The sequence below is a fragment of the Antechinus flavipes genome, chromosome 1 (genome assembly GCF_016432865.1).
Source record: "Antechinus flavipes isolate AdamAnt ecotype Samford, QLD, Australia chromosome 1, AdamAnt_v2, whole genome shotgun sequence".
Classification (NCBI taxonomy): domain Eukaryota; kingdom Metazoa; phylum Chordata; class Mammalia; order Dasyuromorphia; family Dasyuridae; genus Antechinus; species Antechinus flavipes.
The window spans coordinates 194,135,554-194,157,844 of record NC_067398.1 but is presented as its reverse complement, the minus strand read 5'-3'; the positions used below and the strand labels follow the sequence as shown (position 1 = coordinate 194,157,844).

At 33.6% G+C, this 22,291-nt stretch overlaps 1 protein-coding gene across 1 annotated transcript in view; it reads left to right on the top strand.

Moving 5' to 3' along the window:
• MEGF10 (multiple EGF like domains 10) overlaps positions 1-22,291 on the top strand; it is an 80,566-nt gene that overhangs the window by 35,408 nt on the left and 22,867 nt on the right. Inside the window, exons 8-12 of the mRNA XM_051994559.1 lie at positions 1,037-1,249; positions 10,639-10,813; positions 12,435-12,555; positions 15,403-15,566; positions 18,610-18,712. Coding sequence (XP_051850519.1) covers positions 1,037-1,249; positions 10,639-10,813; positions 12,435-12,555; positions 15,403-15,566; positions 18,610-18,712 — 776 coding nt within the window. The remainder of the gene's footprint in view (positions 1-1,036; positions 1,250-10,638; positions 10,814-12,434; positions 12,556-15,402; positions 15,567-18,609; positions 18,713-22,291) is intronic.

Here is a 22,291-nt window from a genome sequence, read left to right as displayed (position 1 = left end):
CATTTTCCAGATGTTATGTTTTTGAAAGTTCCAAAAGTTTCTGCCATGGACAAAAGTTGTAATGCAAGTTGACCCTAAAGTGTCAACAGAGAGTTAGCAGAGAAAGCCTACATTTCTTAAGAGGACTAGTTGTTCCTGAAAATTATTATTCAGAGTCAAAATACAAAACTCTCTGAAGGAAGAGGAATAATTAGGGTTACATTTCATTTCTGAAATGAAGGATATACTCACTATGACCTAATTTGAAGATCAAACATGGGAACGGACTCCATTGACAGTGGGAAATGAAATTAGAATGTTTTTGGTGTTTTAGATTCCATATTGGGCAAGTGGGGGCTAATTCTTGGTCAGGTTTCTTTTCCCTTCTCTGGGGACCTGGAAGAGTCTGTGTGACTCCTGATGTCATTATGAGTATCCTATTATTCTTTAGAGGCTACAAGCATGCTTTATCTTATTTTGTCTTTTTGGTTCTCTTTCCTCTCTCTTAACAATTTATTTCTACCAAATCAGTTCCAATGGAGCAGTAATGAACTGAACCAGCTACACCCAGAGAAAGAACTCTGGGAGATGACTAAGAACCATTACATTGAATTCCCAATCCCTATATTTTTGCCTGCATGCATTTGGATTTCCTTCACAGGCTAATTGTACAATATTTCAGAATCCGATTCTTTTTGTACAGCAAAATAACGTTTTGGTAATGTATACTTATTGTGTATCTAATTTATACTTTAATATATTTAACATCTACTGGTCATCCTACCATCTAGGGGAGAGGGTAGGGGGAAGGAGGGGAAAAATTGGAACAAAAGGTTTGGCAATTGTCAATGCTGTAAAATTACCCATGCATATAATTTGTAAATAAAAAGCTATTAAAAATAAAAAATAAAAAAAATTATTTCTATTGCAATCAAAATATAAAAGTAGGATACATAATGCTTTTTACATAGATTATCAGAAAAATTATAATTTAAAAAATCTCTCTCTCTCTTTCTCTCTCCCTTCTCTCTCTCTCTTTGTTTCTCCTGTCCAATAGGTGCCAGGATGAGTGCCCAGTTGGGACCTTTGGAATGCGGTGTGCTGAGATTTGCCAGTGCATGAATGGTGGGAAGTGTTACCACATTAGTGGGGCCTGCCTCTGTGAACCTGGCTATACTGGAGAGCACTGTGAGGAAAGGCTGTGTAACGAAGGCGTCTATGGCATCAAATGTGACAGAAAATGTCCCTGTCATTTGAAGACTACCCACAGGTAAGTTAGGCCTTTGGCATGATTGTTCTTTTAGAAAGTTTTGGTCTCTGCTCTTTATTCTATAGGGGGTGTCTTAGGAATTCCTTCTCTTCCTAGAGATTTCTCATAGTAGATTATGGAAAATAGGATAAATAGTAGGCACTGTATGATTTTTTTTTACTTCAATTCACTACCAGTAAAGCTGAAAAAATTAAAATCATTGAAATGCTCAAAGCTGTTAAATAGTTTCTTGATGGATAATAAAGTATTATCTTTTAGTGATTATGGGAGGAACTAAATATATTAACCAGTTTAAAAAATCTATTAGGGAATAGTTATAAGAAAATACCTTAAGACTTTAGGTAAAATGATGAATAAGGGCAAAGTTAAGTTAATGTATAAAAATGTCATCAAATGACTTGTTGAAAAATATTTTACTTCAAAGTAAATCTGTTGAAAACATAACCCCAGTATTCTCTCATTGGCTAAAAGAAGAAGCAGAATATTTGGAAATTTGTGAAAGTACCTCAAATATTTTCCTGTCCAGTATTCTTAAAAATATGTGCAACATGGCTTTAACAGAAAAAGAGAAAGAGCAAGGGGGGGGGAGGGGAAACTATATGTGGGGTGAGAGAGAAAAGGGGTCCAAGAGATATGGATGTGTGAAATCTAGCTTTTCATGTGTAACAGGATATTGTGATAGGAACTCATGTGAAGTAATGACTAGGATAAGGGAGACAGAAATGAAGAAGGTAATTTCCTCTCCTTTTCTCTTTTCATCCTAGGCTTCTGATTAATTAATGATAGTCTATGGACTTTGTATTGTAAGTGAAGAGTCCAGACATTCCAGAAAAGCATACCTAACTTCATCAAATATCTCAATACTTGTTTAGGGGAGAAAGTCTATAATTCTTATCAAGTTTCTAATTTCTCTCTCTCTGCTTATCACCTTGGGCTGGATAAAAAATATTATGGCAAAAAAGTTCCACTAGCTTAGAAATTTCTTGGGGAAGAAATCCTCACTCCATACCTGACTCTATGCTGATTAAGTCTATTGCATTATCCAGATTGCATTTGCTTCTAACTTCTATCAGCCGAATAACAACTTATCTCAAATTTGTTATACTGATTTATTTTATTTATCTGTGAGGTAAGCATTAGCAAGAAGGGAAAGACTGAAAGCAAAAGAGAAGAGGAAACATGAAATGATGACTAGCACAATTCATTTAGAAATCATTGCAGCCACTGCAATATGCTTCTGATTATAAGAACAGGGGAAGATTCCAAGATTCAAAACCTGTCTATTGTTCTCATAAAGAGGAAAAAAGGAGATTTCAGATAAGTTGCTCAGCTACCAGATGTAAGGGAGGAAAGGATAATGGGTGAAGAGCCCAACAATCATAATTCATTATCTTACAGTCTGCCAGCATGATCACAGGCCTGTTTGCCAAAGCTGGTTGCAATGAGACTCTAAATAGTAGATGTCATAGTCTTTGTAAAGTAGGGAACAGAGAAGAAAGGCTTAACTATATATAATATTCATATAAAAAAAAGCTGACCCAACTCACACTCTCGAACCAAGATCCTTGCTAATAGTCCCAGAAGCCACTCTCTCACTCATGTTCATGATCTCATGACCAATAGAATCCTAGGAAATGATATTTATTGTTACCCTAACACAAGGCCAGATTCCCAAACAGAATTATGTTCTTCTCTTGCGTCTAGAAATGATGTTGTCCCCTGAAAAAAGTCCTCCAGAATATTCTTGAACCAATTAGATAAGATAGATTGACAAAGATACATGTATGTGTAAAAATACATATACAAATATATATGTTAATCAATCATTTATTAAGTCCTGATATTTGGCAGGCACTGTGTTAAGTACTGGGATTACAAAAAGATATAAAAGATAATACCTGCTCTAAAGAATCTTATAATCTAATAGGGAAGACAAATTGCAAACAAATATATACAAAGCAAGCTATATACAGGATAAATAGAAATAACAAAAGGAAGACGCTAGAATTAATAATGTTGGGAAAACTTTTAGGAAGAGAAGGCAAATTAGTTGGGATTTAAAGGAACCTAGAAAGGTCACTAGGTGGAACAGAGAACAGGGAATTCCAGGCATGAAGAAAAAATCCCCAGAGCCAAGAAATTAAATGTCTTGTTCATGGAATAGCTAGGAGCCCAGTGCCAATGGATTAAAAAGTATATGTAAGGGAGTAAGAAAAGTAGTATAATTTCATGTTTAATTTCCAAGAATAACTCCCTCTTTGACTGACTCCAGAACTGACAGTCTTGCTTTTAAAGATTTTCAGGATTATGATCCTAGCCTAGGCACCCTAATTCTGTTGGATTTGACTGAGAAGGCATTTCTTTACATATTTAAGTATAAACTTTTATGCTTTATTTACACCTCCTGTACCAATAAAATTATATTTAAAATTAATGTGAAGCTCTGAATTGGTACTTGAGGGTACTTGAGGGTCTCTTCTAGGCATGTGGTATGTGAACTTTAGTATTCAGATACTGTCATCACAATTCTTTCATTCAAAAAAAAGCAGTATTAGATACCTGCTTAGTCTTGAGCCATTGGATTAAGCCAAGGAAAAGATGTGAAGTTTGAGTGACATATGATCCCTCTCCAGATGGAGTTTTATTATGGATTCTTAGAGGTCTTTTGAACTCACCTTTTATTCCTGTTCTGGATAGATGGGGATATTATATGACTTCTAGATAAATGAAGTGTTACTATCTTTCATTTCTCTTTGGTTCTTAGATTTGATTCTAGAAGAGAGATGGAGTTCATCTAGTCTAACTTTTTATTTTACAAAAGAGGAAGTGGCTCAGCCAAGATCATGCACCAAATGTCCAAAAGAATTTGGACTAAAAGGCCATTCTTCCAAATTCTGATTTATTTTTCTCAATTATTCCATGATTACAATCAATTATTTTATACTAATGGAGCATATAGCTCTGTTGAAGAATGAGTAAAAAATAAGTGAAACAGTGATACTTTTTCAAAAGGAATATTTATTTCTGTAATATAGAAACTTTACAAAGAAATACTGACTTCCAAAGATATAATTACAGATATACAGCTTTATTCCCCTCATGTGTGAGAGGCATAATCCCCAATTCCTTTCCCCCTCAGTCCCTGAGAAAGGAAAAGTAGACAGAATTCATAGCTTAGCTTGATTCTCTAGAGCACAGTCCAAGTTCTAAATACAAACCTCCCTCAGGCATCTAGGCACCCATACCAAGCCTGACTGGCTGCTGTACTATCCTTCCTGGAATCTTAGCTTTAAGATAGTTAGGACTGAAACTCTTCTGGTGCTGAAAACTGAGGGCAGACGACATACAAAACAAGACCACCAGATCAGTTTTCTCAGAGTCAGGAGTAAAAGAGAGGTAAACAAAGGAAGGCAAGTTCCTCCCCTCTCACCTGTCCAGTTCATAGCTTCCATGCTGGACACACCAGCTAAGAAATATCAAAAAGGACAATTAAAAATTGGCTAAGAAGACGCAACTGCTTAATCTTGCCACTCTTTAAGATATAGACAGCTAACCAAGCCTATCCCACGCATGTGGTAGGAGACCACAAGCACTCTACATGGTAGACAAATGGCGTGTTCAGAGGCCTGGTATACATAAATATAAGATGACAAAATCTCTAACCTCATCAAAGCAGTATCCTGTTTTTAGAAACTCATTGGTTTCAGCATTTTTGCTCTTCCTGGTTTTGGTTTTGATTTGGGTTTTTTTTTCCCTTCTAGGGTCATTATTTCAGTAATTTTGGTTTCCCTTGATATACTTCAGTACATATTTTGTTAACATCAAAAATATATTTATTTTAAATTTCATTCAATAGATTCTTCTAAAAAATTGTGCAACACATATGTTCTTTTCTATATTAGAAAGCCTTACACACACACACACACACACACATATATATATATGTATATATTGAGGTCCCTTTTATAGGCCTATTTATAAATCATATAGCCAGTTTCCTTAGCATGGCTCCTATATATGTTATAAACAGCTGTTAATATGTGATGAATACACACAAGATAAATATTTTCTTCAGCTTGCTCAGATATGTGCCAGACAGATTTGGTTTAAGAAGAGCAAAAGTGTCAGAGTTGTAAGAACTATCATACTAAACCCCATTCCACAAAACTCCTCTAAACAGATGTTAGGGGAAAAAAAGACCAAATCTTATAGAAAATCCAGAAGAAATCACAGTGAGTCGTTATTTCTCCAACCCAATTCCACATAGGGAGAGAAACAGGGAGGACTATAAACACTGGAAATGGAAACTGAGGAGGAAACCACCTTTCCTGAATCCCATTTTGCTCTTATTTTTCTGCAGTGTAGGATAGTTTTCTATACCCATATTGAGTGTATATGTTATTTCTCTTTGAGCCAATTCTGATGAGAGTAAGATTCATTCATTCCCCTTATTTTCCCCCTCTTCCCCTCCATTGCAAAAGCTTTTTTTTGCCTTTTCTTTATGGCAGATAATTTACACCATTCACTTTATCCTTTATCTTTATCCCATAACATTCTTCTCTCACCCCATAATTTATCATTTAAAAAAATATTATCCCTTCATATTCAACACAAACCTGTGCCTTCTGTTTATATGTACTCTTTCAAACTGCCATAATAATCAGACAGTTCTAATGGGTTACAAGTATCTTCCTATATAATATAGATTATAAACTTTATTACGTGCCTTATGATATCACTTTCCTGATTGCCTCCTTATGTTTCCCTGGAGCCTTTATTTAGAAATCAAATTTTCCATTCAGCTCTGATCTTTTAATCATGAATGTTTGAGAATCCTCCATCTCATTGAATGCCCATCTCTTATTCTGAAGGATCATACTCAGTTTTGCTGGGTAGGTGATTCATGGTTGTAATCCTAGTTCCACTGTTCTCTGAAATATCATATTCCAATCACGCTGGTACTTTAATGTAGAAGTTGCTAAATTTTGTTTTGTCCTGACTGTGGCTCTACTACTTGAATTATTCTTTCTGGATACTTGCAATATTTTTTCTGCTTAACCTGGGAGTTCTTGAATTTGATTATAATATATCTAGGAGTTTTCATTTTGGGATCTCCTTCAGGAGGTGATTGGTGGAGTCTTTCAATTTCTGTTTTATTCTCTGGTTAAAGAAAATCAAGATAGTTTTCCTTGATAATTTCTTGAATGATGATGTCTAGGCTCTTTTTTTTTATCATGACTTACAGGTAGCCCAATAATTTTTAAATTATTTCACATTTTTTTCTTCTTTTTTATTGTATCCTGATTTGTTATAAAGTCATTCGTGTCCATTTGTTCACTTCAAGGAATATTTTTTTAAATTATAGCTTTTTATTTACTAGTTATATGCATGGGTAATTTTACATCATTGACAATTGCCAAACCTTTTGTTCCAATTTTTCCCCTCCTTCCCCCCATCCCCTCCCCCAGCTGGCAGGTTAACCAATATATGTTAAATATGTTAAAGTATAAATTAAATACAATATAATTATACATGTCCAAACAGTTATTTTGCTGTACAAAAAGAATCAGACTTTGAAATAGTGTACTATTAGCCTGTGAAGGAAATCAAAAATGCAGGCAAACTTCAAGGAATATTGAAGGAATTATTTTACTTAGAGAGTTTTTGTACCTTCTTTCCCATTTGGCCAGTTTTGCTTTTTTTTTTTTTTTTTTTTTTTTTTTTTTTTTTAACATATTCTTCTCCTTATTAGCCTTTTATATTTCCTTTTGCATCATTTTTAATTCTTCACCTAATTTTTCTTCTATCTCTCTTACTTGATTTTCAAAGTCCCTTTTGACCTCTTCCATGGCCTGATACTAATTCTTATTTTTCTTAGAGACTTTGGATATAGGAGCTTTGACTTTGTTATCTTTTTCTAAGTGTGTGTTTTGATTTTTCTTGTCATCACAGTAACTTTCTATGGTCAGAATCTTTTTTGTTGTCTGCTCATTTTCTTAATCTATTACTTAGCTTTTAATTCTTTGCTAAAGTAGGATTGTTTCCAGGGTGAAGGGTGCATTGCACCCAGCTTCAAAAGTTTTGTGCAGCTGTTTTCAGGAAGTCTTCTAAGGATCTGACCACAAGCACTCTTTTCTGCCATGAAACTGTGGGAATATCCCTGCCCCACTGTAGTTGTAAGATTTAGTGTGCTAAAGCAACAGAATCTGCTTTGCTGATGCTAGGACTGGGGTTGGGGACAGGGCTGTCTTGGCATGCACTGGGATTGCAACAATTTACTCTTGCCCAGACCCATGTCAAGAACTTTCTGACTGGACCTCAAATGGGGCAGACTTACACTGGATCAGATCACTTTGAGAGCACTGAAAGTTTGCAGGTACCCAATCTGCCCTAACTTCTTGGAAGAAGACAACACTTATCTCACAAGAAAACAACAATAGAGCATCCCAGATCTCTTCCAAAGTGCCACAGGGCCTAGCCATAACATCAAATCCAAAGTCAGTAAGTAGGATGGCAGAATTAACACATAAACAAAATCCACTATAAAGATCTATTATGCAGGAAAGCTCAACAAATCCAGAAAAAAAAAGAACAACTCCAAAACATCCATAAGCAAAGTCTCAGAAAAAAAAAAACCCACAGCTTAGGCAGAAATTCAACTCATTTCTGGAAAAGATAAATCAAGAGATTTAAAAAAATTAATTTTTTAAATAAGTAGAATGAGGGTACTTGAGGGAAAAATTGGAAAAGAAACAAAAGATATTGAAGAAAAATGGAAAGAGAATCAATAGTTTGGCACAAGAGTACAAAACCTTTCTTAAGCAACAAAATCCTTGAATATTAAAATCATTTGAAGCAATGAATCTATAAGGCAATAAGAAATATTAAAATAAAGTCAAAAGACCAAAAAAGAGAGAAGAAAATATAAGATCTCATAATAAAAACAAAGGAGAAAAAAATTAAGAATCATTGGACTATCTGAATATCAAGGCAAAAAAAAAAAAAAAAAGGAGCCTAAATTTCAAGAAATCCTAAACACACACACACACACACACACACACACACACACACACACACACCCCACAACCCTGCCTAAATCTCTTAGAATAAGAAGGCACAGTGGAAATAGAATCTACCAGGCATCTCCTGAAAGAAATTCATGAATAAAAACTCCCAGGAATATAGTCAAAATCCAGAGCTTCCAGTTCAAAGAAAAAATACTAAAAGCATCTAGAAAAAAAAATTAAATTACCAAGTTACTAGTTAGGATCACATACAATTTAATCCTACCATTCTGCCTCTTTATAGGGGCAGAGAACTTGGGATATAATATTCTAAACAACAGATGATATGGGTTTATTGCCAAGAATAACTTATCCTTTGAAAATGAGTATAATGTTATGGAGGTGGGGGGTACGTCATGGAGGCAGGGATGAATCTTTAATGCAATAGATGACTTTCAAGCATTCCTGATTTAAAAAGTGCAAACCTGTGGAGAAATTCCAAAGTATAAGCACAAGAAAGAAGAGAAATTTTTAAAAGGTAAATGTGAATTGACAATGACAAGAGACTTAAAGACAAACTGCTTACCTTCAAATATGAAGCATTCTTTCATATGGTGGTTAATGCTTCATAAATTTTCTCTTGAGAATGGATTGTATATATTTTTCCCCATTCAACCACTTTCCTTCTTATCTTATGTAAATTTTACCTGTGCAAAAGCTTTTTAGTTTCTTTTCATCTATCGACTTTATTTTTTGTAATTGTAATTGTATATCTTCTTTGGTTAAAATATATCTTCTACCCATAGATGTGAGAAGTATATTATTTGTTTCTGTGCTTATTTTTATAGTATGATCTTTACTCTTAAGGACATGAATCCATTTAGAATATATTGTAAAATGTGATGTCTTAATATTTTTTCCCTGAAACAGAGAGGGTTTTAATTTAATGAAGTTCTTTAATTTATTTCAGTTCCTACATTTGGGGAAAAGCATTTATTCAAATAAGTGATTTTATGGCAAATCAGTATCTAAATTTGGAAAGAAAAAGGAGCAATATAAAATTACTTACTGAAATGAAATTTGTTGATGGATTTTTTTTAATAACCCAGGTAGTCTCAGGTGATCTACCTCAACTTTTCAGGTCTTCTTCTTGAGATGGGATTCTTTTAGTTGTCTGGGTAACAGTTCAGTTCTTGAGAAAGCTGCTTGCTTTTCCTTATACATCTCTGACCTCCTATGCTTAGAATCCTCTTCCTCTTCATCTCCACTTCTTGGAATCTCAATTTCTTTTTGTCTTAGCTATGATGTCACCTCTAACATGATACCTTTCCTGTAACCGATCCATGCTCTGTTAATTATTTTGTAGCTATGTGATAGATACGTTATACTTACATGCCTACATGTTCTTTTCTTCCTTGTAGAATATAAACAGCTTGAAAGAAAGGACTGTTTTAACTTTAACTTAGTATACGCAATACTCTGAATAGTTCTCTATACATAGTAGCCACCTAATAAATGCTTGTTGAACAAATGAAAGATTACAATAGAAGCATAACAAATTGTACATTAATGTTAAATAGATGTTTCACTAAGCATTAAGTTGTCACACAAACCAGTATTACCAGCAGTGGATGACTGAGGGCACATTTAAATATGGGAAGGTGAATCTTCCTGTCTTCAGGTTTTATGCTCTATCCATCGTGCTACCCAGAACTGATAGTATCTTATGATCTCACAAGTGTACTCTGAAATTTATTTAAGTATGTTATCCCTATACTCCATAAACTTCAAATCCTTTGTTAAGGATCAAAATCCTTCATACTCTATCTCCAATTTTTTTAGTCTTCTTATAACTTATGCCCTGCAACATAGTCTTTGATTCAGTATAACTGGTTTCCTTACAATTTCATGAACAAGCTCCTCCATCTCTTAGCTGTGGGCATTTTCTCTAGCAGTCCCCTGGGTCTTTAATACCGGCTTTCCTCATTTCCACATCCAGTGTTCTCTGACTTTTAAAAAATCCCAACTAAAATCCTACTTTCTACAGGAAGCCTTTCCCAATCCTTCTTTTGCCTAATTACAACTCTTTTTGTGAATCCTTTCTGATACTTAAAAGTCAGTTTATTTAAAGTCAGTTTATTTTCTTGCATCTTCTATTCATTGTTTCCTATTTATCATGCATGGAATTTATACAGATTTGTTTACTTGTTGTCTCCCCAATTAAATTGTGAATTCCTGGAAGGTAGGATTATCTTTTATTTTTTCTCTTTATTCCTAATATTTAGGCTAATGCCTAACACATTTGTGCACTTAATCAATGCTTATTGACTGACTAATGTAACATGTTTATTCTAGAATTATTTTTCTTCTTTTCTTTTCTCTCAGCTGTCATCCTGTTTCTGGAGAATGTTCTTGTAAACCTGGCTGGTCTGGACTCTATTGCAATGAGACATGTACACCTGGATTCTATGGGAAATCATGTCAACAATTATGCAGCTGCCAGAATGGTGCTGACTGTGACGGCGTGACCGGGAAATGCTTCTGTGCACCCGGATTTAAGGTGAGTATATTGATTTTGAGCTGAATTAGGAGATCTAGAAAGGTAAAGTTTAGAGGAGCAAAGAGTTGAAGTCTAGAGAATATGGAAAGCATCATCTTCATGAAAACTGCTGCAATAAACCAGTTGGCCAAAAATTATTCATGTCATGAAAGAGAAGCAGCCTAGCATAGTGAATAAAGAGGTGACTAAGAAGATCTGCGTTAAAGGCCTATCTTTAACAAATACTGCCAGTCCAGGGTCACGTTGGGCAAGTCAACTTAAATTCTCAGTGCTCTAGCAACTCTCTAAGTTGCAGAAAAGTTTCTAACTTGCATTGGTAGGAGTGTCCTTACCCAAGAGTTTCCTATATCAGTGATGGGTCTAGTCCCTAACTCTATGAAAGAGAAAAAGGGGAAGAGGAAAACACTAATGTAATTATAAATATTTATTATCGAACAGAAAACAAAGTCTGATTTAACAAAAAGAAAATATGCTAAAGCAAATTCTAAGATTTATTACTTGTTATTCATCCTTCCTATTTTTATTTAACTTAAATAGTATATTTTAGGAGAAACTGAGCTATTTCCAAATTAAATGCATTATTTTAAAGAAGAGCAAACGATGCCAAGAAGAGTTTATATTTTTCATACATACATGCATGTGTGTGTGTGTGTGTGTGTGTGTGTGTGTGTGTGTGTGTAGTCAATCAAAGAGTCTGGAGAGGCTAATAATGATTTATCTTGCCCATCCATAGCTTAAAGGCAGTACTATACTTGAGCTCTTCAGGGTTTGAGTCTTTTCTCTTTTTAAAGTCTTTAAGAGAAGATAATTTCCCTGCTTGATTTTAAAATTTATCTTTGTATTTAATAACATTCAGAAAAGCAATGTGGCATAACATCAAGACCTCTAGACTTGAAATAAGGAGAGATCTGGGTTTGTTTTCTGACTCTGACACTTAATTGCTGGACTTAGAAAAATAGTTTCACCTCCCTTGAGCCTATTTTTTTCTTTATAAAATGGAAATAATAATGCTTGTGCTACTTACCTCAAAGAGTGGCTATAAGGAAAGAACTTAGCAAATTTAAAGTTATTATATAAATTAAAGCTATTTATATACATGTAAAGCACCATTCACATATGAAACCTATCTCATTATTATTTAACAAATCATCTCTCGATATATTTTCTCCAAACGTAAAGAACAAAGTATAAATCCTCAGCTACTTTCATTGGCAAAGAATATGAAACATTATCATTGAACGTAATATTGATATTCATTTGCTCTGTTAAATTTATAGTAATGTTCCTAACCAACAATCACACTGTCTTTTTTTTAATTGTGGTAAAACCTGTTATTATTGATTATTCAAGATGAATCCCTGCTATAAATGATATAAAGCTAATTTGATAAAAGTTACCTAGCAACATACGTTACACAACACTGTATTCTGATCTGCAGTAGATCCAATGCCCGCTTAGATCATATTAAAGTCTATATTTAATAGACCATATACTCATGAGATCACAATAGCAGTTGAAGAAATCTTTTGGCCAGTGGCATTACCTCATTACATAGAGGTAAGGATTAACACCATGAAGACATGTTTTCATTATTCATATTTTCTTATTTGTGCTTTTCTAGGATGCTACTTGTTCCACTCCTTGTCCTCTAGGGACCTATGGGATAAACTGTTCTTCTCAGTGCAATTGTAAAAATGAAGCCACTTGCTCTCCAGTAGATGGTTCTTGTACCTGTAAAGCAGGTAAGAATATCTGAATGACCTCATATGTGAGCCTGAAATGAAGAAAATATAATATATGAGTTATATGAGTTATATGAGCAATAAAGTGTAGTGGAAGAAGCATAACATTAAAGTGTTAGTTCCAAATTTGCCACTAATAACCATGACCATAAGTCTCTTCAACTTTTTAAGGCTGCAGGTATCTTTTTCTGTAAAATGAAGGCATTTGAAGTAGGTGGACTTAATAATCTTTTCCAATTTGAAAAAATCCTGTGATTCTATCAACTTTGGAAAAAATACAGTTACACATCTCTGTCCATGCATTAAGTTAGTCAACCTCAAACTTGAAACCTGTGGTAGAAACACTATAAGGAATGTTTGCACAAAGCCTGTTTTTGGAAAAGTCAGAAAGTATTCATTCATCTATGGTGTGACAGCAGCCAAAAAGCACAAGATTACCTGTATGATTAATTGTGCCTAAAGAATAAAAAAAAAAGTTTTTTAGTATACTTTCACTTTTTATTGTATGCTGTTTTGCTTTTTAAAATATGTATGTATTTTAATTCCTTATAAAATACAATGGGTCTGACTGAATGTTAAAAAAATTCCTATACCCCCTTTCAAATAGCACATTCATGTTTGTCTCATGCTAGCTAGCGCATCTCTGTAGAGAAGGAACAAATGCAATTATAAGATCTGGGTCAAGATGTTGCCTTGTTCTTTTAGCTAGAACAGCTAGTATTAGCTGCTGCACGGCCTGCATGATCATGCCCTGCTACTAGATATCTTCAATCAGTCATCCAACTAATATGTATGAAGTTCCTAGTATATTACAGGCATTGTGCTACGCACTAAATAGCAGAAAAAGACAAAATTATTATCTCTGACCTCAAGGAGTTTACATTTATAATAAGAGACAATAATTGTCTTTTGCTTTTCTTTGTACCTTCAGCACTTAACACAATATCTGATAGTAGAACAGGTATGTGATGAATGGATAGAGGACTGAATTTCGAGTCAAAAAGGCCTGGGTTCAAATACAGCCTTTGAAATTTGCTAATTTTATGATCCAGGGCAAATCTTAACCTCTGACTGCCTCAATTTCCCCATCTATAAAATGGGGGCAATAATAATGGTACTTGTTTTCTAGGCTTGTTAAAAGTATTAAAGAGGTCTTTGTAAAGTACTTTGCAAACCTCACAACATTATATAATGCTAGGTAATTATTATTATGTAGATGCTCAATAAATGCTTCTAGATTTGACTAGATATGTACAGGTTATATTCAGAGTAGATGGAAGTTAATTGTAAAAGGAAAGGGTAGAGACCCACAAAGCCCTCTTGTAGAAGCTAGGATTTGAATTGGGTCTTGAGGAAGGCAAAGAAGCAATGATGCATTAGTAAAAGACAGCTTTTTTAAATATGGGGGCATATGGTGCAAAGGCATAATGTTAGGAGTTGTGAGGTGAGCTATACAGTGTAACTATATTTTAGAGTGCATGGAGAGGAATAGAAACTTAAATAGATGGAAGACTAAAAAAGTAGGAAGAAGCTGGGTTGTGGAGGATTTTAAATTACAGAGATCTTTATAAAAATATAAACATATTTTTATATTTGAACCTAAAGGTAATAGGGAGCCAGTAGAATTTATTTAGTAGAGGAGAGAATGAAATGGTCAGACTTGCACGTTAGGAAAAAATTACTTTGGCAATCATGTGGAAGATGGACTGGTGTGGGGAGAAATTAGAAGCAGGAAGACAAACCAGAAAGCTATTACAATAAAGATCCAGCTATGAGGTGATAAGAATCTGATTAAGGTGGGGACTGTATGAGTGAAAATTAGGAGATGGATACAAGAAATGTAATGGTAGAAATGACAATGTTGAATATGTGGGGAGAATGTGAGAAGGGGCAGGGATAACACAGAAATTGCAAGCCTGGATGATTGGAATGATAGTGGTTCCTTCAACAGTAATTAGGAAAGTCTACAAGAGAAGAAGGTTCAAGAATAAAGGTAATGAGTTCTGCTTGGTATAAACTGAGTTTGAATTAGCTATAGACATCCGTTTTGATATATCTGAGTTGCAATTGGTTTTATAGAAATGAAACTCAGAAAAATTAGTACTGGATATATAGTTCTGGAAATCTTCAGCATAGATATCATTAACTCTTTGAGAATAGTAAGATCACCAAATAGGATAATCTAGAGAAGAAAAAGAAGAGAACAGAACCTTGGAAGATATCTGCAGCTAATGTTACTTGGATGAAGATCCAACAAAAAAAGACTGAGGTAGGATCAGTTAGGAAGGAGGAAGAGCAGGAGAGAAAAGTATAATGAAATCTACAGTATCATTGGTTACAGGGAGGGCAAGAAGAATGAGCTCTGAAGAAAAAAATACCATTATATTTGGCAATTAAGAAATAATTGATAACTTTGGAGAAGTTTGTTTACAATGAATGATAACTTCAAAAAGCTGAGGATTCATTAATGATAAAGGAGAGTGGAAAGTACCTTATGTAGACAAAAAGGGACTAGAGATTTTAGACAATAGATATTGGGCTGTAATTGGATCAAATGAGGATTTTTTAAAAATGGGACATGTTTGTAAATATGAGAGAGATGTTGTAAATAAGGAGGAAATGAATATTAAAGAAATAGTGAGACCAGTCTACTAGAGATGTCATGATCAAGGACACATGTAGAAGGATTTGTCTGGTCTGAGGAAAAGATCCATCTCTTCATCTGAGTTGAAAGTGAAAGAGATAAAGGGGAAAGATGTATAAGTGCTGTGAAATCAATATAGCTATAAATAATATGAAAAGCTGCCTTTATTTTCTCAACATACTGATGGCACTCTATTGGGGCAGGTTGGCACGGTGTGGATTGCTCCATCAACTGTCCCAGTGGCAAATGGGGCTTTGGCTGCAACTCAACCTGCGACTGCCTAAATGGAGGAGCTTGCAGTCCTCTGGATGGGACCTGTACGTGTGCTCCTGGGTGGCGAGGGGAAAAATGTGAATTTGCTTGCCAGGTAAAACTCAAGATATCCAACTGAAGTGTGGAATCTCTTTTCCAAAGCATGTATGAGAATTTTCTGCTATTTTGCTACTTAAACAAAACTCAGAGAGATAGTAGAATTATTGAATTCTTTAGACCGCAATCTTGCAGAAGTCTAAAAAAAAAAAAAGAGAGAGAGAGAGAGAGAGAGACATATGATTAGGGTGGGAAAAAAGAGAATTGGGAAATTTCCAAATAGTCTACAATATTCTAAGCATCTGGATGGTGGTAGACAATGGGAAAATACTGGCCTTATCATTCTTTTCTTTTCTCTCTTCCCCCTTGATTTCCATTTAAATATATCACTTTTGGTTTTTTCCTTCTCCATTTATGTAAAAGTTATTATCATTTAATAAATACCTTATTGTAACAATCCTTAGGTTATAAAAGAAAAACTAGAGTACTTTTAGATATTTATATGGCACTTTAAAATATATACAAAATTTGAAATTGTATCTATTTATGGGATAACAAATTTACTTAGTATTTACTTGTTCAAATAGTATTTTCCTAGTTTAAAAATCATACTATTCACTTGTATACTCAGAACATAAATTTTGTAGAAAGATAAAAGATCACAGTATCTAAAACTAGAAAAACTTTAAGAGATCATAAGAGGATAGGAAGAGTATAGATTCTCAAGTTGGAGGATCTGACTTCAAATCTCACTCCTAATGCTACCTACTTTGGGGCCAGTCAATCACTAGATTTCAATTTCCTCTTTTATAAATGGAGTGGGTAAGAATAAATAATTAAGGCAGCCTTTCCAGTTCTAAATATATGCTTCTAAGAATTAGTTCACCTTTGTGATTATATATCAGGAAACTAGTTACATGCATTCTCTAATAATATAACACCCTTTTTCTTTTCCTGACTCCAGGGAACATTTTGCCAGTTTCATGCCTGTCAGTCATTACTTGTTGAATAACTGCCTCTATTTAGAACTCTCCAATCACAGACTTTTCTACCAGAGACAATGAATTTACAGTATTTTTGTCTTCAAAGATAATACTGTCTATGATCATGATATTAGAATAATTGAAATGCAGCATTATTAAAGCCTGCCAACTAGCAGATGAAACCTTTTCTCCTCACCATTTCATCCAAGCAAAACTCCATTTTCAAAAGCATAGAAAAAACTGTTAATAGAAGAATATGAAGGCTCTATCACTGGGTGCCCTAGCTGTTCATCAGGAGCTAAGTAGGTTTCATCAAATTATGTCTAAGTTTTGAGCAAATTTTAAGTATTTTGAATTTGGAATTTTTCTTTCCCTCACAATCCAATTCCAGTACAGGCAAAAAGAAACTCGAATATCACAATCTTTTTCTTTTCTATACATTAAATGTGTTAGCAAATTAAACTATTTTTCTACTAGAGTTCCAATATATTGTTTGGCTCAGTAATTAAAAAAATTTTTTGATGATATTCTCTATTCAATTTTGACCTTTAAAGGCAAGTATCAACAAACTGTGTTTTAAATTCAATACCCAGCCCTAACACATAAACACTCTGTCCCCCTCAGATGTTCTTTAGCATGGGTCTTTCTTGGCATACCATCAGTACCAATATCACACTTGTTTTCTGCTTATTCTTTATCTTTTCCCCTTGTTAGCTATAATTATAGTATATTTTTTTCAATTGGGAGAGGTTCTGGTAACTTTTTTGAAGCTACTTTATGGATTAGAATGAGACAGAAAAGCTGTAATATCCTTTTCCCACAGATTGAAGTGCCATGTTCTTGAAACATTTGATTCTATTGTTCTATTGTCCTATAGCAAAATTATGTTTTTATAAAAATAAAATGTGAGGATATCTCAGTAAGATTTTACATTATAATTTAAAATATAATAAAATTTATCATGTTATTTTCTAAAAGACAGGAAAACTTATGACTTTTTGATAAACTATTTTAAAATAAACATGCAAGTAAAAATTCTATTGAATTAGTTCTTGTAAAAATAAATTTAAAAAATAAAATTAGATCTTTTTTTTTCTTTTTAGCTCATAGTATACCTAGAACTATAAAGAAAAGGAAGAATCTTGCTTTTTCTTCTACTTAATATAAGATTGCCTACTTGATGATGGCCAGGATCTAGAATTAGAAAGGCTTAGGTTCAAAGTCTCCCTCAGACATTTACTAAACATGCTGCTCTGGCCAAGTAGTTTAATCTCACTCAATCTGGAAGTGCCTTTCACAGGCCTGATCCTAAGCCTGAATGAAATGGTGGCTTCAACCTGTGCCCTTTTTCTAACCTGGTCTGCTTTGCCCCTCTTTAGGCAGCCCAATAGCTTTTCACTCTTAGAGACTCACTACATTGATACCAGACTTAGAGTAGACACCTTTAGCTCTCCTACAACTCAGAACTTCTGAACTCAAGCGATTCACCAGCCTCCAACCAGTGGAGATTACAGGCTGGCACCATTGTGCCTGGCCCTTCTAGTTCTAAATCAGTGGTTTTAATATCTGTGGGAGAGATTCTAACATCTGTTTCTGTGGGAGAGATTCAATAGTATGAGGTTTTGTGATTCAGTCTTTCCACATTTATCTGTCTCATTCTTAAAACAAAAAATTTCTTGTGGCTTAGACTCTTCAAAATAATGAAGATAACAGAAGAAAAATGTTTTTTTTTCTTTATGCATCAGTGTAATTGATATATATATGCTGAGACAGTAAATGAACTTTTACTTAATATAGATTTACTTAATATAGATTTTTACTTAATAGTTTATTTACAGTTTATTTTTCAAAGTACTATTTAAAGGTCATCATCTTAACTTTTTAATTTAACCTATTCCAAATTATATTGTAAAATCTTTTGGGGAATATTATTTATACTAGGGTAGGAAATTTCAATCAAATAAGTGGCTAAAGAAGTAAGAAAAGCAGAAGAGGGTAGTTATTGCCATAATATCCAAAATGACATGTGTCTTACTGTTGCCTCTCTCCTCTTCTGAACCCTATGTTCTATAAGATTCCACATCTTTCATTGCTGTATTTGAACAACTATATTGACAGGATGGAACATATGGGCTGAACTGCATGGAGCGCTGTGACTGTAGTCATGCTGATGGCTGTCATCCCACTACTGGTTATTGCCACTGTCTCCCTGGATGGTCAGGTAAGAATCAGAGGCCTCAGAGAGAAAAACTAAATAATAAAAAGAGCTAGCACTGTCCTTTTCAGCCCCCTATCTCTCCTTCAATGAAATGACATACATCAATCTTTTAATAACAGAAGAAAACTAAGATTCTTAGTACTGATAGAATATTGTTGAACATCATGACCTTATCTTTGACAATTACCTGATAAACTCAATAAATCATCTCACTTCTCTGGGCATTTTTTTCCTTATCTATAATGTAAAGGCATCATATTAAATGATCTATAAGGTCCTTGTCAGATCTGATCATATGATTTCCATTGATAAATTTAGAAAATAATGCAAATATAAATAAAGAGTAAGGCAAATCTCTCTGAGTAATTTCTGTTCAATCTGATAGCCATTTATTAAGTGACTACTACGTGAAAAGTATTAGATTAGATGTTGGAGATACACAAATACACAGGACTTATACTCTAATAAAAGGAAAATACATGTACAAAAACAATTATGTAAGAAGAGACAATGTGATAAATGCAAAGGAGAGATCCATATTATGGTCTGCTATGAGAAACTTGAGGAAGAGTGCAAATTAAATGAAATTATAAAGATGAATAGAGAGTATAAAGCTGAAAGGTTTCCAAAGGCTTAGATATACATTCCTGGGTATGATTGACTTTTTTAAACAAACATGATCTTAAAGCAGTAGGACCAGATTGCTCTTTTGAACCAATTAATCAAATATATTCAGAAGTTTCTTTTTTTTATTATGTTGCTTCATGGTGGGATATTTTAATTACAAAGTCTGTCAAGGAAATAAAGTGTTTTATCTTTGAAAGCAGTGTTATTTATTGCTAAGATATAGATATTTAACATCACATCTCAGTGTCTCAATATTCCTGTTTTCCTGAAATTTTTATTTAAACTTAAATCCAAGTTAAATGAACATATCCAAATTCTCTATGATCAAGAGAAAAGATCAAAATGCCATACTGTTCTAGAAGGATCGCTTGTAATGGCTAAAATAGAATCATTAATAATTTTTAAAGTGTAATTCCAAAAATATAATAAAAGCATTGTAGGATGTTACAGTTTTAAAGAAGGGGCTAAATGAAAGGTAGACTAAATATTCCCAAACCTTTAAAAAATTATGTCTTCAATAGTGAGAAAGCAATACTGCTGAGTATTTTTTTTTTGCTTTAGATTTAGTCACTTTTATATTTAGGAAAATATGAAATTACCTAGAAGGATCTATTTTAATTTGCTGCTGCAGATACTTCTAATACATAGACTTGATAAAAGTCTAAGGGAAACAATATTCTCTTATCGTATCTCAAAAGTGAGAGTGATACTGGATGATGAGCCAGTGAGTTCTGCTACTCTTTTTAGAAGAGAAAACTAAGTTTGCTGAATGAATGAATAAATAAAAAAGCATTTATTAAACTAGTTAATCAAGTACTGAGGATATATAAAAAGTTAAAAGACAGTCTTACCCTTAAGGAGCTCACAATCTAATGGATGAGAAAACAAACAAACAAAAATGTACAAAAATATGTACATATAAAGAAAAAATAGGAACTAATATAAAGAGGAAAGATACTAAAATTAAAAAAGATTAGGAAGGTCTTTTTATAGAAGATGGAATTTTAGTTTAACTATGATATAGCAAGCACTATTCTAAATATGCTGGAAGTCCACATACAAACAAGCAAAATAATTGTATGTCTATAAGATGGAGGAGCAAGTTAGAATGTGAAAAATCAAAATGAAATGTGTATTAAGGAAGAGTGTTTAGAAGTAAGCTTCTTAGCTGGGTTTTTAGAGCTTTTTAGACTCATTTAGAGTACATATTCAATTATAATATTCTATGGCAGAGAAAGAAATGGAGTATGCAAGCCTTGGGTTCACAAGAATTGTTAAAAGTTATATTTGTTCCTGTGGGAAGTGAATTTCTTTGAAGTTAGCCTTACAAGAAATTCCTCTATTGGAAATAAATCACAAAGATGATAGAAGCTTTTTAAAAATAAATCATTTTTGTTCATTCTGTTATAGCAAAGTAAAGTACAAACTCTATAGTTGTTTCCTTGATTTCAGCAGTTACTTTATCTAGGATAAAGTATTTTCCCCACACTGATTCAGCTACCTCCTTCATAAATACAAAGATTTCACTTTTTTTTCTAGTAAAATAAAGACTTTTCTAATAGGCAGATTAGATCATTTTTTTAACTCTCTCATAGCAAATGCACCATTGTTGTATTAATGTCTTAATTTGTATTAAAACAACATCTGGATATTTTTGCATTCACTAGTAGTTATGTGGTTATCTGCTTTGGTTGAGAACCAGACTGTAGAAGCCACATCCTAAGTCTATATAAGAGAAGATGCAAATGTTGGCCTGTGGCCTGGAAGAAAATGCTGCATTCCACTGTCTGGATCAGGAGAGACAGGAATTGGCAACATAAATCATACTGTCTGGCCTTAGACTTTTAAGGACTCCATAGAAAATAACATTGATCCTTTCATACAATATAATACTAAAATTAGACTGTCCATCATCATGTAAATGTTTAGGAAGGGATATCATATAGTGATTGAGTTAATTTTCTATATGAAAACCTATTGGTTATTTAGCTTAAAAAAATTGTTGCTTAAGGGCAGCCTAGAATGACTCATCTTGGTATTTTTCTAAGCCTTCTGAGTTGGGACATTAATCTATAGTTATTTCAGCCCATTGTATGACATTTCTTTGCAGTTGTATTTCTTCTTAAAATATATTCTCTCTTTAAGCTCACATAGAGATGGGAGAAAGCAACTGTTGAGGTTTCAAAAGTATACTATACTTAGATTAAAAACTTTAATTATGGACAGGGATAAACATTGCTGGTCAAAACTATAATGTATTTTAGCCTAAGTCTGGATGTTCAGTCACCTACAAACCTGTCATGAATATGTGCATTGTAAGAGAGAGGCTTTTATGATATAAAGTATTTTTTTTATTTAAACATCAACCTTTGAATCAATTGATTAACATCAACTGATTTTATTTCTCCTCCCTATTCTTGTTCAGATTATGTGACATGCCAAGTATCAGTTGGCAAGAAGGATAGTTCATGGAAGAAATGTGATTTTTGAGAACAACATTCATTACAAATTAGGGAATTCTTTCAAGTGCTTGAATTCTCTGTGACTCTATAAAAAATGAAATGTATGCTCCAAATAGGGGTTTATTGTGAAAGAGCTATTTTGACAGGGAAGGTAATTGTGCCAAGGTCTTAGAATTCAATATCAATGTTTTTGAAATCTGTTCTTTTCCCTTCTTGTATTCCAGAGCTTTAATTTGACATGACAATTCTTTGACTTGATATACTTAATTTTTTTTGAATTTTCTTATTACTTGAATCATTTGCCTCTTTTTTCCCCTCAAGTTTCATGAAATTTCCCCAATCATATTTTATTTCTTCTGGTAAAGAACAGAGATATAGCTTTCATTGCTATCTAGTAGACCCATTACTATTGTTGGGAGAGTAAGTCTTATGATGATGAATATTGTCCTTTATCTCTGATATTTGTGTTTCTCCTTTTCTTGTTCCCCAAGAA